The sequence below is a fragment of the Cottoperca gobio genome, chromosome 6 (assembly GCF_900634415.1).
Source record: "Cottoperca gobio chromosome 6, fCotGob3.1, whole genome shotgun sequence".
Taxonomy (NCBI): domain Eukaryota; kingdom Metazoa; phylum Chordata; class Actinopteri; order Perciformes; family Bovichtidae; genus Cottoperca; species Cottoperca gobio.
Window position 1 is genome coordinate 23,805,698 of NC_041360.1, and position 15,000 is coordinate 23,820,697.

The window sequence follows — 15,000 nt, forward strand, 5'->3', positions numbered from 1 at the left end:
ACAGACTCGTTTTTATTCTCTCTTCATTCCCTTTTCTCCGTGTCACAAGACGTTGGACAGCTTGTGTCTGTGTGTGTGTGTGTGTGTGTGTGTGTGTGTGTGTGTGTGTGTGTGTGTGTGTGTGTGTGTGTGTGTGTGTGATGGGTGCCTCCCAAGCTATCAGGCTTTTTTGGAGTGTGACCTAAACAACTCTGTCTGAAGAACTGGTCAGGTGATGAACACATGTAGCTGCACGCTTACCGAACAATGCTAACGGTGGGTAATACAGATGTCTGATGCCCTGACGTGGCACACACTCATGTGCTTGTACACACACACACACACACACACACACACACACACATATACACAACCTAATTCTAACCCTAGAAAACAAATCTTAAGCCTCAAACTGCACTTTGATTGAGTGAAGACCAAACAAATAAATATGTCGTGTCCTTTCAAAGCCTAAAACTCTTATTGGTCCTCATGAAGACACAAGACCAAGAATTCTCTCTCACACACACACACACACACACACACACACACACACACACACACACACACACGTCTGAATAGCTGGAACCAACAAATGCTTCACGCTTGCTAAACGCATTACACGATTAAGAGATTGTAAAATGAGTTGTCGATTAATTTTCTGTTGATCTTCTCATTGATCAACTAATCTTTCCAGCCCTTCAGCGAAACACATGCACGTCAAGGATGTTCCTGTTCATCTGGCTCTCTATTTAGTCATGCTCTTTGAACCTTCCCTACCACAAACCCTCGCACCCTCCCTCGCACACTCCATAAACATCCCGGAGGACGGTCATCTTATTCAACCACGTAACCGAGGCTGCAGCGCGAATGCAAAGCAATACTGCAACAACATGCTGATGATGTGTATTTAGTCTCTAATGATGAAGTGTCCCAGGAGGACAATGGGGGGGGGGGGGGGTCAGCGTGGTTAATTAATTGGTAGTAAAGGAGATGAATGGAGGTACGAGGGCATATTGAAACGGAGGTAAGGAGGGAAACGGAGAGCAAGAGAAAGGTTGTTCCAACCAAGCGCTCACCTGAAAGTGATAAAGACGAGAGCGAGACGAGAGGAGGAAGAGCAGACGAGGCGAGAGAGAGGAGGAAAGAGCAGAGAGAGAGAGAGAAGAGAGGAGAGAAGAGGAGAGATGAGAGGAGGAGGAGGAAGAGAAAGAGAGAGAGAAGAGAGAGGAGGAAGAGAAGAGAGAGCGAGAGAGAGGAGGAAAGAGAGACGAGTAGCGAGAGAAGAGGAGGAAGAGCGGCAGAGGAGAGCGGAGAGAGAGGAGGAGAGCAGAGAGAGCGAGAGAGAGGAGGAAGAGCAGAGAGAGCGAGAGAGAGGAGGAAGAGCAGAGAGCGATGGAGAGAAGTAGAGACAGAAAGAAGAGATGATGAAAGAAAGAAGAAGCCAGGTGGGGGCTCACAACGGGACACAAAAGGGACAAGAGAAAGCTGTTTAACACGAGACAAACGTTCAGAAGGGAGAGGAACAGAACAATAAAATGCTCAGGATTCACAACAACGTGAGAATAAAGATGGCTGTTGCAAACAGTTAAACAACTTTAATAAAAACATATTTTTCTGTATAAATATTCCATAAAAATTGCAACATGATTGCATTTTTTTAAAACAAAGAAATGACCTCCCTGAGAATTGTAATGTCTTTCTTCTGTAAGAAGGTAATGTCACGTAACGCCTTCAACAGGTGTGAACATCTGATTCAATAAACCTTCAGCGAGTGAGACAAGAGAAAACAAATAAAGACACGAGTGAGATACAGCGAGAGATGGAAGAGAGTGAGACAGTCCGGTGGTGAAGCACAGCCAGCCCTAATAGATTCATCTTTGATATGCTCTCCTCACTTCGAGCCTTCAGCGCCTTAATTCAGTCGAACCCGCAGTTTTTAAGAGTCTTTCAAGCCGACATGAAAGGCAGCTGTTAGCCTCTCTGTTGTTTATAAGGCACGTTGTTTCACAGTTTCACACTTGTCTCTCACAAGTCTTTTATTTGTTGTTTTGTCTCTTCAGCCCTGCCGATCATTTACATCTTGAAGTTTATGTTTTTTACACGTTTGTTCTTTTTTCCCTTTCTTAGTTTTCAATCAGTGTTTCTTTCTTCTTCCCTTCGTTCTTTCGTTTCTCTTTTTGACTTCAAGTCTTTTGTGTTCTTGCTTCCTCCTCCGTCTTTTCTTCACTTTCCATCTTTCTATTTTTCTTCACAATGTTCTTTCTGGTTTTTATCCAATCCAAATCTCCTTTGTGTATTTTGCTTGTATGCAGCATTTGTGTAGGAGAGGTTGTGTGTTTGTCAAGGTGATTTGATTTACCTTGTCCTGCTTTCATGTAAAGACTCTCTTTTTGTCTGTCTCTCTCTCTCTCTCTCTCTCTCTCTCTCTGCTCTCTCGCTCTCTCTATGCCTCTCTCTCTCTCTCTCTCTCTATCTCTCTATCTCTCTTCTCTCTCTCTCTCTCTCTCTCTCTCTCTCTCTCTCTCTCTCTCTGTCTCTCTCTCTCTTTGTCTATCTCTGTCTCTGTCTCTGTTCTCTCTCTCTGTCTCTCTCTCTCTCTCTCTCTCTCTCTCTCTCTCTCTCTCTCTCTCTCTCTCTCTCTCTCTCTCTCTCTCTCTCAGGTCCAGGGTCACATGCCTCCTCTGATGATCCCAGTGTTTCCTCACGACCAGCGCTCTCTGGCTGCTGCCGCTGCTGCACAGCAGGGCTTCCTCTTCCCACCAAGCATGTCCTACAAGCCAGGTATACCAACACACACAACACACACACACACACACACACACACACACACACACACACACACACACACACACACACACACACACACATATATGTTTTCTGGATAAACATTCACCCCCCCTCACACAAAAGCCCTTCGACTCTGACAGTTATCGTTGACTGAAAAAGAAACAGCAAGACACACACACACACACACACACACACACACACACACACACACACACACACACACACACACACACACACACACACACACACACACTCTGGGATCCCAGTCTATGTTAATGAGGTGTGTCAGGTGAGGAATGTTCTGGAAATGAGCGGAGAGATTTACAAGTCAGGAACAATACATTGGACACACTCTTTTTATGGCGTGCTGAAAGCATGTCAGTTGCTCAACACATCTGCAACATGGAATTTCACACTTTCTCACACACACTCACACACACACTCAACTATGTTCCCCTGGTACGCACCGACCCAACAATGTACACTTAAGGATGATGCAGACAGACAAAACAAAAAGGCACTTTAAGGATTGCGTTGGATGTTGCATACGTTCAGCAATCCTCGAGGATGTTGTGCAAACAGGCGCAGCCAAACGCATCTCACAGTCACGCAGAAACTCTCTTATTGTAGGATTCGCAACACCACCTGCTTTCTTCCTGTTCCCTCGCCCTCCACACATTCCTTTCTTCCATGCATTCTTCCAGGTGCCTGTCTGACGCTGTGCACTTCAATCCCTTCATATTTCATACACAATCCTCCTTGTTTATGCCGACTGCGTGAGCATTCACTCCCACAAGGCCGCAAAGAGAGTCCGAAATGAAGAAATGGATTAAAAAGCCATTATTCTTCACTCTCCTTTGACTTTGGTCTGTTCTCAACAAAGGCTCGGACATGGAAAGCCTTTCAGGGACAAACAGTAGGGGTTATACACGGTGCTCAAATATGCATTCACGAGTGCATCCCAATGAGGGAGCACTAGACTTGAACTCAGATCGCCCAAGTCTCAGCGAGCGACAATGAGCGTTATTAACCTTTGAATAAAACACTTGTGACCCTTCATGATTCATTTGCCTTGAATAAAAACATGAGCACAAGAGAGGAAGGAAGGAGACAAAGGGTGAGACACACACAAAGAGACAGACTGGTCGAAGGTAAAGAGCAGGTTAGTTCTTGTGCAGTCTCTGCCTCCCCCCACCGCTCTCTCAAATATGTTTTGGTTTGGTTTTTCAACAGGTGAGAATTACCCCATGCAGTTCATTCCATCTACAATGGCAGCTGCAGCGGCGTCTGGACTCAGCCCGTTACAACTACAGGTAAGACGACAACACCTGGTCGCCTGAAATTTCATCAAATTCACCAGAATATCTCAACAAAACCTTCGGTATGGTTTCCACTAAGGGAGGAAGAAGACAGGGTTTTGTCTTCCCTCAACTAAGTATCAGACGAGAGCAGAAACAGACCGTTTGACAGTGAAGTGGTGAAAGGGGTGTGGAGGGTTGGTGGGCATGACTTCTTCTTCTGTGTTTTGGCAAAAAAAAACCTCATATTTATCCTTTAATAAAAGCTCAAATTGTCCTCTTTTGTTACCTTAACCAAAAACCGTTTCCCTCGCTTAAAACTAAACTAAAGGAAATGTCGTGTCCAACTTATCGTCTGAGTGAACCAGCAAAGCAAACTAAAGAAGTGCCTCGTTTAATATCTACGCCGATAACTCAAGTGAGTGTTTCACAACCAAATAAACAACTGCAGCAGCAGCAGGAACAAAGACGCAGCTATAAGAGAGAGGGTTTGTACTCTGAGACACTACATGCATCTAATCCCCAGGGTGTAACCAGCAGTCCAGAACCCGAGACAATTGTTAGTAGATAAACAGAAAAGACAGTAAAGATAAGGAACATTGGCAAACTGAATGAAACTCCTACTTGTTCTAACCTCGCCCCGACTTCAAGCATGTAACAAAAAACCATAATGCTCCAAAGCTGTTACCGAACCAACTGCACAATTGTGATTTAATCTATACCTGGTGCATGAACCCTTTTATCATTTGTATACATGTTCTAGAGGCCAAGGCCGTCAAAAGCGTCAAAAGAGAATAAGTAGCGATTTTGCAGGAGAAATAATAGCTGCCATGACGGCAGAGAATCAAAGGAAGGAATGCCACCAATATACAGTAAAGTATGTAAGTTGCCACTAAAATGATAATATCTAGCTAGCGTCGTTATTTCCTGCGTTGCTTTATAGTCTCAGCTGATCCTTAAATACCTTTAAAGCATCCATGAGAGCAGAGTGTTGATGGAAGCAGGAGGAGGCCCATCTTGCATTAATGAGCTTATTTCTACACAAGTTAACTTTTTTTTCAATAAAGCAAAACGACGCGTTGATTAAAGACGCAGCTCTATAGGCCGACGCTAACATGCTAGCCCGCTCATCTGCTGCCTGTCAGCTGTCAGACAAAAGCTCTCATGATGAATCACAGAGGAATTCTGCCCCACCAGCACAACACCTGGTCCGGGCAATTCATCAAATATTTTATTGCGACTTGACACCTGTGGTTTGAGAATAGCACTTATCCATAATGGTTATCATAGAATGTATTTGCAAAGAAAAAAGAGGTGAAAAAGAAAAGAAAAATGAAATCTCTTCTCCCTAAAGGCGGTTTGGAGTTTCACAGCGCGACCCCGTCACCCCTCCTACCTACTATCAGTGCGAAGAACAAAAGCCCTCAAAAGCTTTTTCACTGGCAAACAATGTTGCTTCATCATGTCAGTCATTACCAAAGCACGGCTTTTAGAGGTTACGAGAATCCTTATCTCAGTTTATTCAATTTGTATTGTGGTCTTTCGCTTATCGAGGCTCTCATTAGTCGCTATTGACTTAGCAAAGCTCCGTGCTGTGCTGATCGGAGCCGCGGCGCAGCCTATCTCCACTCCTGGCTTTGAAATGATCAAAAGAGTCTCTTACCTCTCTCACACACACGAGTGAGAGAGGTAAGAGGGTGAATGATGTCGGAGATGCACACTCATTCACATTTAAACACTGCTTCAGACGCGGAGAATGAGAGGCAGAGAGGAACCTGAATGAAAGAGGAAGCTTCTCATCGCAGCGTTGGCTGAAATCGAGTAGGAGACTGGGGGAAAGAAGGAAGACACAGGGCGTGTGGAAGTGTTCGGGAGAGAGAGAGAGAGAGAGAGAAAAAAAGGGTGATTATATGAGGAATGTTTTGTGAGACGGAGGCGCTTGGCTTCCAGCACATGTTTGGACATTGTTTTGACAACAATGCCTACGCCAAAAGCAATCATGATGAGATTTACAAGTTGTACAAAATGTGCCAGTGGCACTCTTTGTGGTATGGAGCTCGCAGCGTACACAGTCAGAGTGGATGGATACAATTAAAACACCTGCATGGTGTAGGGCCTACTGCTAACAGCTTTGCAATTAATGCTTACTTTGAGAAGTTAGGATGGTTCAGCTGCTTGAAGTGAATGAACACATTAACCCTTATAAACCTGTGTAGACACGTCTCATGCACTGTATAGGTTGCATCTTCTTGGAGCGTCTCTGCTGTGTGCAGAGTGTCGGCTGCTTGTTTGTGTGTCGGAGAGTTTGACAACTACAGGGTTTCCCCCAGGAAATGTGTTAGCAATTGAGCCCTTTGCTTATAGATGAATTACCATGCAGCGAACATCGACGTTACATCCTGATGCATCTCCTCTCGTGATCAATTAAGTTACTGCATCGTCGTCTAAACAATAACTCATTATAGACCTTTGCTGTCTTTATTCCAGGTCAGGCAGTTCACCTCTGCTGCAAAACGTCTGCAGGAAACCCTGAACTAACGTGATTCTGATATGAGATTAAAAACAAATGACAACAAAATGAACTGTTGAGAAGAACAGAAACATCCCGCACTATCTTAAAACCCTTTGGCCTTCATATTGCCATCGTGGTTACGCTGTAGTGCCACAGTATCTCTCTCTCTCTCCCAACTCTGGCTCTGCTTTCATCATTGGCTCTGCCTTTTCGGAGGTGAGGGACAACGACAGCGTTGAGAATCTCACAGTTATTGTGAGCTTTACTGATTCTGTCTTTACTCATCACGTATTAATCCTGCATGAGAACTGCCTCTCGCCTTTGCTTCCCGCCTTGACCCTTTAACTCTGCGCTGTTTGTAGCTTCTCATGTTGACCTGCTCATTAAAACACAATATGGAATGTGCATCATAGGTTGAGGAACATTTATGATGCATTAAAACAACACAATGCTGCAAACGTTTGTTTCTTTTGGTGAATCAGTCAGTTGGGATTTAAACAAGTCATTGGTAACGTCTGGACATGGCAGTCCAGTGCACGCTCGGAGAGCTTGTCTGTTTTTGAAGTGTTTTTTTAGTTATTAGTCTCAGTTACGCTTCACTTCTAAATGGCGTGTACTTGCAGTGTGTGAAGCTGTGCGTTAGCCTATTATAAATACACAGTTACAGCATGTTAGTTCTGTGCTAGCGATCACCTCTGCTACATACTGTAGTCAAGTACACACAGCTGGCATCAAACCATTTTCATGCCAGATCTGTGCTCAGCACAGGATGGACAGATGCTGTGGACAGATTCATCCAGATGTTTCGTAGTTCTGCCCCGTGGAGACCCTTCAGGCAGCTGGCTAGCACTGATGGTCAAGCGGGCAAAGACTGGCCTACAGAGAGAGCGCGTTCTCAGGCAGTGAACATTTCATTTGCACAAGCTACAAGATTCATGATGTCTCCACTACATTGCAAAAGACAGTAAAGGTTCTGAAAGCAATAACAATAATTTCCTTTGTTTCAAACCTTTATCGATTGAAGACACCCACCAAATCAAAGCAGGACAACAGAAGTATTTGGCAAACGCTGTCCTATTGTGCTTGACCCATCATGACCTGACCTAAAAGTTTTGATAGCACAATGTCGTGCACTCGGCGTGGGAACTTGATCAGACCAATTGTTTCCAGAGCCTCGGAGCAGACCCCTTCACAAACAGTGGATTCCTGCTGAAGAAAGGCTCCCTTTGTCGCGGCTAATGCGAGTGAAATACAGTTGCTTAGCAGACATTCTTGTTGAAATCATAAGACGTCTCTCGCTGTCTGTCTCTATGTTCTGCCTATTTCTGTTTCTGTGTCCGAGGAACATGGAGATGTTGGTGAGCAACAAACGTTTGTGCCCCAGAGTCATGGTTCCTGCCAACACACAGGGATTATGTCAGAATGGCTTTCTTTGTCATGAAATGAGGACGATGATTAAAGGGGCAATCAATTTAGTTTTTCCCCACTTAAAAGAAACTAAGCATCTGTTCTGTAAAAGAGAACTGTAAGTGAGATAATGGTTGTCTTTATGCAGCCTGCCTCGCTGTGTATCTCTTTCACTTGTCTTGGATGCAGCAAAGCTTCCAAGTGCAATATTTAGCCTCCGTGCTCCGAGCGGGCCAGCTCAGTGGCAGTCCATCCATTTCACCCTCCTTCCCCCCACCCCCCCTGACGCAAACCTGCTGAAAAAGACAAAACCTCATTTGTTTTGTGTACTCCTGAGATCGATAGCAGCTCGACACTAAAAGAGGCTGGCTAACGGGATTCTCCACTCAGTCCTAATGGGACCGGCTGGTCTGAGCAGAGGAGGCTTTTGGCAGGCAGCAGTCCGGACAGTGCTGCCCACACCCTCAACAACTTCACCTTCTCTCTGGATTCTGCCAAAGTAGACTTTTAAAAAACCCTTTCTGATGATCAGGAGGGCTAAAAATGACAGACTAATCATTTGGAATTTAGTCAAATTAGCACTAACATCCGAAGGCCAGTCAGATAGTCTGGAGAGCTGCGTTGTGGTTCGAGGTCCTTTTTGTCAATTTGTAATTTAGGAAATTGCGGCATTGTCTTCCCTTGAGGGTTGACTGAATGCAGAGCTCTGGTCGGGGTTGTTTACGCAGCACATTGGCCTCCCCAGTCACCAATCAATCTCAGAGTGTCTTTAGGAAACAGAGAATAAATAAAGTACAAGCTCTTATTCTCCGTCTTATGTTTGTTCAACAGTTCCCTGGTGTCACTTTGGAATCGCTGCTAACAGCACAATAACAGTTAGTGTGTTAACGTCACAATGTGTGTGTGTGTGTGTGTGCAGGCGCGAGTGTGAGATCTTAACTGTGTGTTTTACCTCAAAGACTCGTGTGTCTGCCTCAGCCCCCTGCTCCCCTCAGAGCTGTAAGAATATCAGGCATCACCAGAAGTAACTCTGCGGTCGGCTTGATTGACACGAGAGGCCTCACCACCGGCACATTCTTACGGGGATCTCATATCGCCAGGGGTTGGCCCGAGCACTCCTGGTGCCTTCCAAGGAAAATAAGCGGCGTGACATCAGGGCTTTGTTTCAACGGCGAGGCCCCTTCTGTTTGTGTTTAATATCGCTCCGAGAGAAGTGGAAAGAGGGCCAGCCAATTTCTCTGGGCCCAACCGCTGAGCCTGGCGCTTCGGCGGTGAAGCGACGGTGGTCTCGTGTGTCTGCAGCGCAACACTCTCTTCCCCCCCACCCCCTCTCTCTTTTTCACTATTGAGCACTGCTTGGCTTTTGGATCTCTGGTCCCAGGAGGCTTTGCAGTTTTGACTACAGGGAAATGAGATCTCACAACACTGGGGGGCCGTTAAGTTCTGAGGGGGCAGAGAGTAAAAACAGAGAGCGATGGAGATGGTTGCAGAAGATATGAAGAGTGATTGTGGAACCAAAAGGAGAGAGACAGTAAGAGGGAGATCAAAAGAGAGGACAAAGGGAAGACAGAAGAGGGAGAGTATAGATGAGGTGAGAGGAATGAAATGAGAGAGAACGAGAGGAGTGGAAGTGAAGGCCAGCCACGTCTGGGTGGTTTTCCTGAGGACAGGCTCTTTGATACTCCAGCACTCACACTCCGATGCATTCAGACAGGGGTTGACAGTGGTTTCAGGCAGCGGTTTGTCTGGCTAGCTAGCTTTGATTTAGAAGACCCTGGACTGTGGGCCGAGTATTTGACTCTTTGATTTTTGTTGGACGGAAAATCAGTACAGTTTTTGTTTTTGTGCAAAATTGAATGTTTTTGTCCAACCCTGAAGGCAGATGGCTTCTTCTTCTTTCCAAATCTTTTCTATTATTTCTACATTATTTTCAAGTGTTTTTCAATTGACTCACGACCAAGATGTAATTGCAGTATGACATCACCTACTTAAAGATGATTGTCCACTATTTATCTTGTGGATTAAAGTTATTTAAGAAACTTGATAACTGAACTGTTAATGCAAAGAATAACCACACATGACAAGATTAGTCTCACGCGTTATTGAGACTAATCTTGCATTTATTCTGTTTATTTGACTATTATCATTTCAGTTTAAGGCTCTGCTTTGAAAGCCAAGACTTTATAAAGGTTAAATATTCAGAAGAAGAAGAAGAAAAGCCATTTGGGGGACATTTCCAATACGTCTAATTGTCTTATAAGCTCATTTCCATACTAATACATTCATATGTGTGCAGATCCAAGTAATATATATCTAAGACAGATGGACAATATTAAACTAAAGAGGGATTCAAGCATTGAAAAGTTTTTGAAGCTATTGTCTGGATTCGTTCTAGATCGATACACGAGCTGCTCTCAGCATCTGTTGAAAGAATAAGTGTCAAAGATAGATTGTAGATCATTTATTTTAAAAAGAGGATGTTTTGCTGGAATGCCTCCCTGATAAATACTCCCACAAAGAAATCTTCCATTTGTGTGGGACACTCCTGTCAACTTCTGATCTAGGTGTGTGTGTGTGTGTTTGTTTCCATGTGAATTCTGTGTGTGTTTGGCTCAGACACTTGAAACGTTATAAGATGCGAGCAGTGTCAGGGGGGCGGGTAAAGCAAAGAAAAAACACACATGAGGATCAAGGGTGTGGAGGGCACAGAAGAAGAGAGAATGAAAGAGGAAAGCCACTGACTAGCTGCTGGCGAGCGATGTTAATAGCCTGTCGGTTTTCCTGGTTTCTTCCCTTTTCTGCAGCAGCTGTATGCTGCCCAGCTGGCAAGCATGCAGATCTCATCAGGAGCCAAGATGGCTTCCCTCCCGCAGGCTCTAAACTCCTGCGGTCCTCTTTCCCCCTCTGCCCTGAAGAGCGAGAAGCGAGCATCCAGTCCTGTCACTCACATTAAGGTGAGTCCTTTGTTGCAAATGTTGTAAAGTAGTTCATGTGGAATGGCAGAGTTGTTTAACAAGACCCAGGTCGACACCTTTGTTATAATATTTCAATTCAGGAACAAGAAGCAGTCGGCAAAGACAACTGCACCCTGCTGACTGACAAAAACAAGCACTTAGATATATGTATGAGGGATACGTGTGGGAAACAGTGTCTCTATGGTGTGAAATTAACAAACAGTATAATCTGTCAGAGGAAATAGTGAGTTCAGAATATGTATGATAGGAAAACACACAGGAATAATAACGACGATGATTATCAAGTAAAAGTGAGAGGCTGGAAATTTGGAAGTTGTTGAAACAACAAACTGAGCGTGGCCCTGTACTCTTTACAGACAATTAGAAACAGCTTATTTAAAATGTACACAATGACACACACACACACACACACACACACACACACACACACACACACACACACACACACACTCACAAACTGACACTGGCGCTGGCTGCTGTTTGGCAGGAGCCCAGGCTCCTTCACTGGAGAGAGTGTACGCCTCATCTTTACTCGACGACGAGGCAGTAATGGAAGCCATGTGTGTGTGGGGCACAGCTGCAACCGGCGTCACAATAGACCGGCGTCAGAGCTCACCGCACTCGAACAGTAGTGCTGAGCTCCCAAACTCCCCACCCTCCGCTAACCCCCGCACACGCTCTGCCCACCCCCCCACTTTGGCATGCCACCCGCAGCCTAACCCCCCCCCCCCCCATCCTAAACTCCTTTCCTTCTCAACACTTCCCTCAGCTGAAGCTCAGCTCCAAATTAGATCCATGTTCATTAAGCGTTTGCTGCCAACGCCAGATCTGCAGTCAGGCCGTGTTGACGTGCGTTACACCCATTTTCCTTTTCCAGGGGATTCCTTATGTGGATCAATGCGGTCGTGAACCTTTCATAGGAAATAGGGGAATTGCACAAAGGTCCCATTGTTTAGATAAGAAGGTACACTGCAACTTCTTTCCCCCCGTCATGTTCACAGAGGTGGAATTCAGTTATTTAAGGGCAACAAGCAGATAGGGATGACTGATCAGTCAGTGGGAGTCACTTAAGTACTGAAAGCACTTCAAGGGATTCTTTGGACGCAATTGAGACGCAGCGGGTGTGGTCTTCTTAAATTGAGTCGATTAAACTTCCAATGGTGACCAACAGTGGGATAGTGTGAAACCATTGGCTCATGTTGTTATTCTAAGTAGTCTGACAACAAGTAACATTGTGATCCATTAAACACTGTTGCGTCCGTTCTGACAGGAGGAAGGATCCACACAGCCATTGAACCTCTCAGCCAGACCCAAGACGGCCGATCCTCTGCGCTCCCCAACGTCCCCAACACAGAGTCTGTACTGCGGAAACAAGACCAGCCCTACAGGGATGGGCAAGGGCCGCATCCCAAGCCCCATCACCAGCATGGGCAGGAACACCTCTCTGGGTATGTAGCAAACACATACATGCACTTTCACACGGGATGGGCCACCTAGCTTAGCCGCACCGCTACTCTGCGGAAAATAAATACATTAGAATTGGCTTTGCTGACATGTTCAATAAGAGTCAAACGGCCTAAATACTGCTTCAACATGCCAAGAAAGAAATTCTGCAGGGGGAAACACTGACGCACTCCACACATGCATGCTGTCTCACACACAAACAAACACTCATACAGCAAAGCATTGTTCACATCTGTACTGTACATCCATCCAGAGCAAACATGTCCTCCCTCCAGTGTGAAACTATTTCTTCCCCTCAACCGGAAAAAACAAAAACATCACCAACCCAAACACCTCCCTCCTCCTCCTCCTCCCCGCCACACACAGACAAACCAAGCAGCGTAGCATGCGCCTGATAGACTGCAGACACCTCAACCCCACGAGGAGACCTGTGTGTGTGTATTTGTGTGTGTTTTTGTGTTTTACAGGAGTCCAAAGCCCTGTATTTAGCCTCAATGAAAACCCCAGCAGCGGAAGCAGTGAAACCCAGCACACGTTATTTGGTTTTTAAGAGCTTCCTCACATCATTGTCTGCCCGCGCTCTAGACCTTTTATGCCCCTACCTCTGCTATCTGTTATTAAGGCCAATCTAAACCCTCTCATTATATCCCCCCAGAAAACAATTTCGCCAGCCTCTGGAGTGGCTTTGAGGACGCGACGCTTGTGTTCCCTGCAAAGTTATTTTTTGCCCATTTTAACGGCCACCCAAGCATACAGTGCTTCCTACTTGTCTGCTAATTAAACGAGGAGGGCGACGGAAACTTCTTTTATTTTTTCCTCATTCTTCAAATGGGTATCAAAATAGGTTTCAAAAGTGTGAAGCACGGCACATAAACAAGGGGGGGGTTCAGTCGTGTTGAGACACAAGCGGACTGGAAAACAGCGACATTTAAGCCCCATTAAGAGTTTGGAAGAATCCCATTTTCACACAGATGTTTAAATATTATAGGAATTAGTCTGATAGTGTGCATTGAGTAACATAACACCCAGTTCTTCCAGGGTTAAACCTTCTGGTTTGATAAAACTGACAAATGAAGGATACTTGCACATCAGTATTTACTTTAGTACTTTGAAAACGGCAGACTTGAAGCATAAAGGCAAATATTAAATGCACTTACAAAAGGAGCCATATATAGAACTTTTCTGCAAGGTTATGTGTGATGACATACGTCTCAAGAACTATTTTCTGTTACTTGATCTGCAAAGATTGGGAAGAAATTACTTTCCATTTCACTAAGATGCCTTGAAAAGCCTTGAAAACGTATATTCTCAGCTGTCGTATGAGTGAAAGAGCCCTACATTTATATACAATTTCCTGCCACAGTAGACTGAATGTTGTCGTTTCAATAAGGATTTATTTATTTGTGGGTTTATCTGTCCGTTCCTCACAGTTTGAAATGGCTTTGTGGTGAAAAAATTATATTTTAAATCAGAATCTGATGACAGTTCATGTTGCTCCAAAGATTAGAGCAACATGAACTAAGAAAGGTTTTCTCATTGTATCTTAAATTGTTCCCTCTTCTGTCATTAATATTTGATGTTGATGAAAAATAGATTACTGCCATCAGTAAAGGAAGACAGAACACACTCTCACGTCCTGCCACTCAAAGTGACAGACCCTCTCTCCTCTCCCGCCCAGACATCCTGTCCAGCCTCAACTCCACAGCACTGTTCGGGGACCAGGACGCGGTGATGAAGGCCATCCAAGAGGCCAGGAGCATGAGGGAGCAGATCCAGAGGGAGCAGCTCCACCACCACCAGCAGCAGCAGCAGCAGCAGCAGCAGCAGCAGCAGCCGGGACACCACAGCCTGGAGGCCAAACTGTCGGCCCTCAGCAACATGACCCTCAACAACGGCAACAAGGTTAGAGGGACAGACAGATCACGTGTGGCTACATCAGAGGACGCACAGACACACTTCACTGATAAGGTCTATCAGAATTACCCATGCACCATGTGTTATGTCAGCTTTAGTCTGATGAAGAGCATTTGACCCTTAACATCGGATAGATGTAGTAAGTGGACAGGAGTCCTGCATTGTGCGAGCGAGTGACATTTAACATTTACTTTTTTACGGGTAGTTTTGGAGAACTGGCACTTTGTTTCTTGACTTTTCGCTCCTTTATTATTACTTTGCAAATTAGGATTTGATCAACTTTTAAAATAGGATGCATGTTAGTGATTATATAACCATGCTCCAAGTTTCTTATTTGCCAGCCTCTAAAGGAAGCTGAACCTCCAACGTGTCATATAATCGATATAAATGGACTATACTAAACTATACAGTCTTATTACATAACCATCAATGTTATAAACACACTTTCTGCATACTGTATTTGTACATAGAGGTAAAACCTTTAACTGCAGGACTTTCACTTCACTGTACAAGACGTAAGTACGTCTCTTGAACCTGCCTGCAGAGTAATGTGACGAGGAGAAAGGGGAAAAGCTCTCTTTTGCATTCAGATCCACGTCATATTCACAAGTCTGTAGATCTCCCAACTCCTCGCTCCCGTGTCTTATTTCCTCCACTATTTCAT

At 44.9% G+C, this 15,000-nt stretch overlaps 1 protein-coding gene across 1 annotated transcript in view; it reads left to right on the forward strand.

Annotated features, from left to right (window-relative positions):
* The window catches only part of LOC115009283 (transcription factor SOX-6-like), a 79,616-nt gene that overhangs the window by 46,434 nt on the left and 18,182 nt on the right, over positions 1 to 15,000 (forward strand). The window contains exons 7-12 of the mRNA XM_029433169.1: positions 2,640 to 2,760; positions 4,000 to 4,079; positions 10,788 to 10,937; positions 12,229 to 12,406; positions 14,101 to 14,227; positions 14,270 to 14,324. Of these exons, the coding sequence (XP_029289029.1) occupies positions 2,640 to 2,760; positions 4,000 to 4,079; positions 10,788 to 10,937; positions 12,229 to 12,406; positions 14,101 to 14,227; positions 14,270 to 14,324 (711 nt within the window). The remainder of the gene's footprint in view (positions 1 to 2,639; positions 2,761 to 3,999; positions 4,080 to 10,787; positions 10,938 to 12,228; positions 12,407 to 14,100; positions 14,228 to 14,269; positions 14,325 to 15,000) is intronic.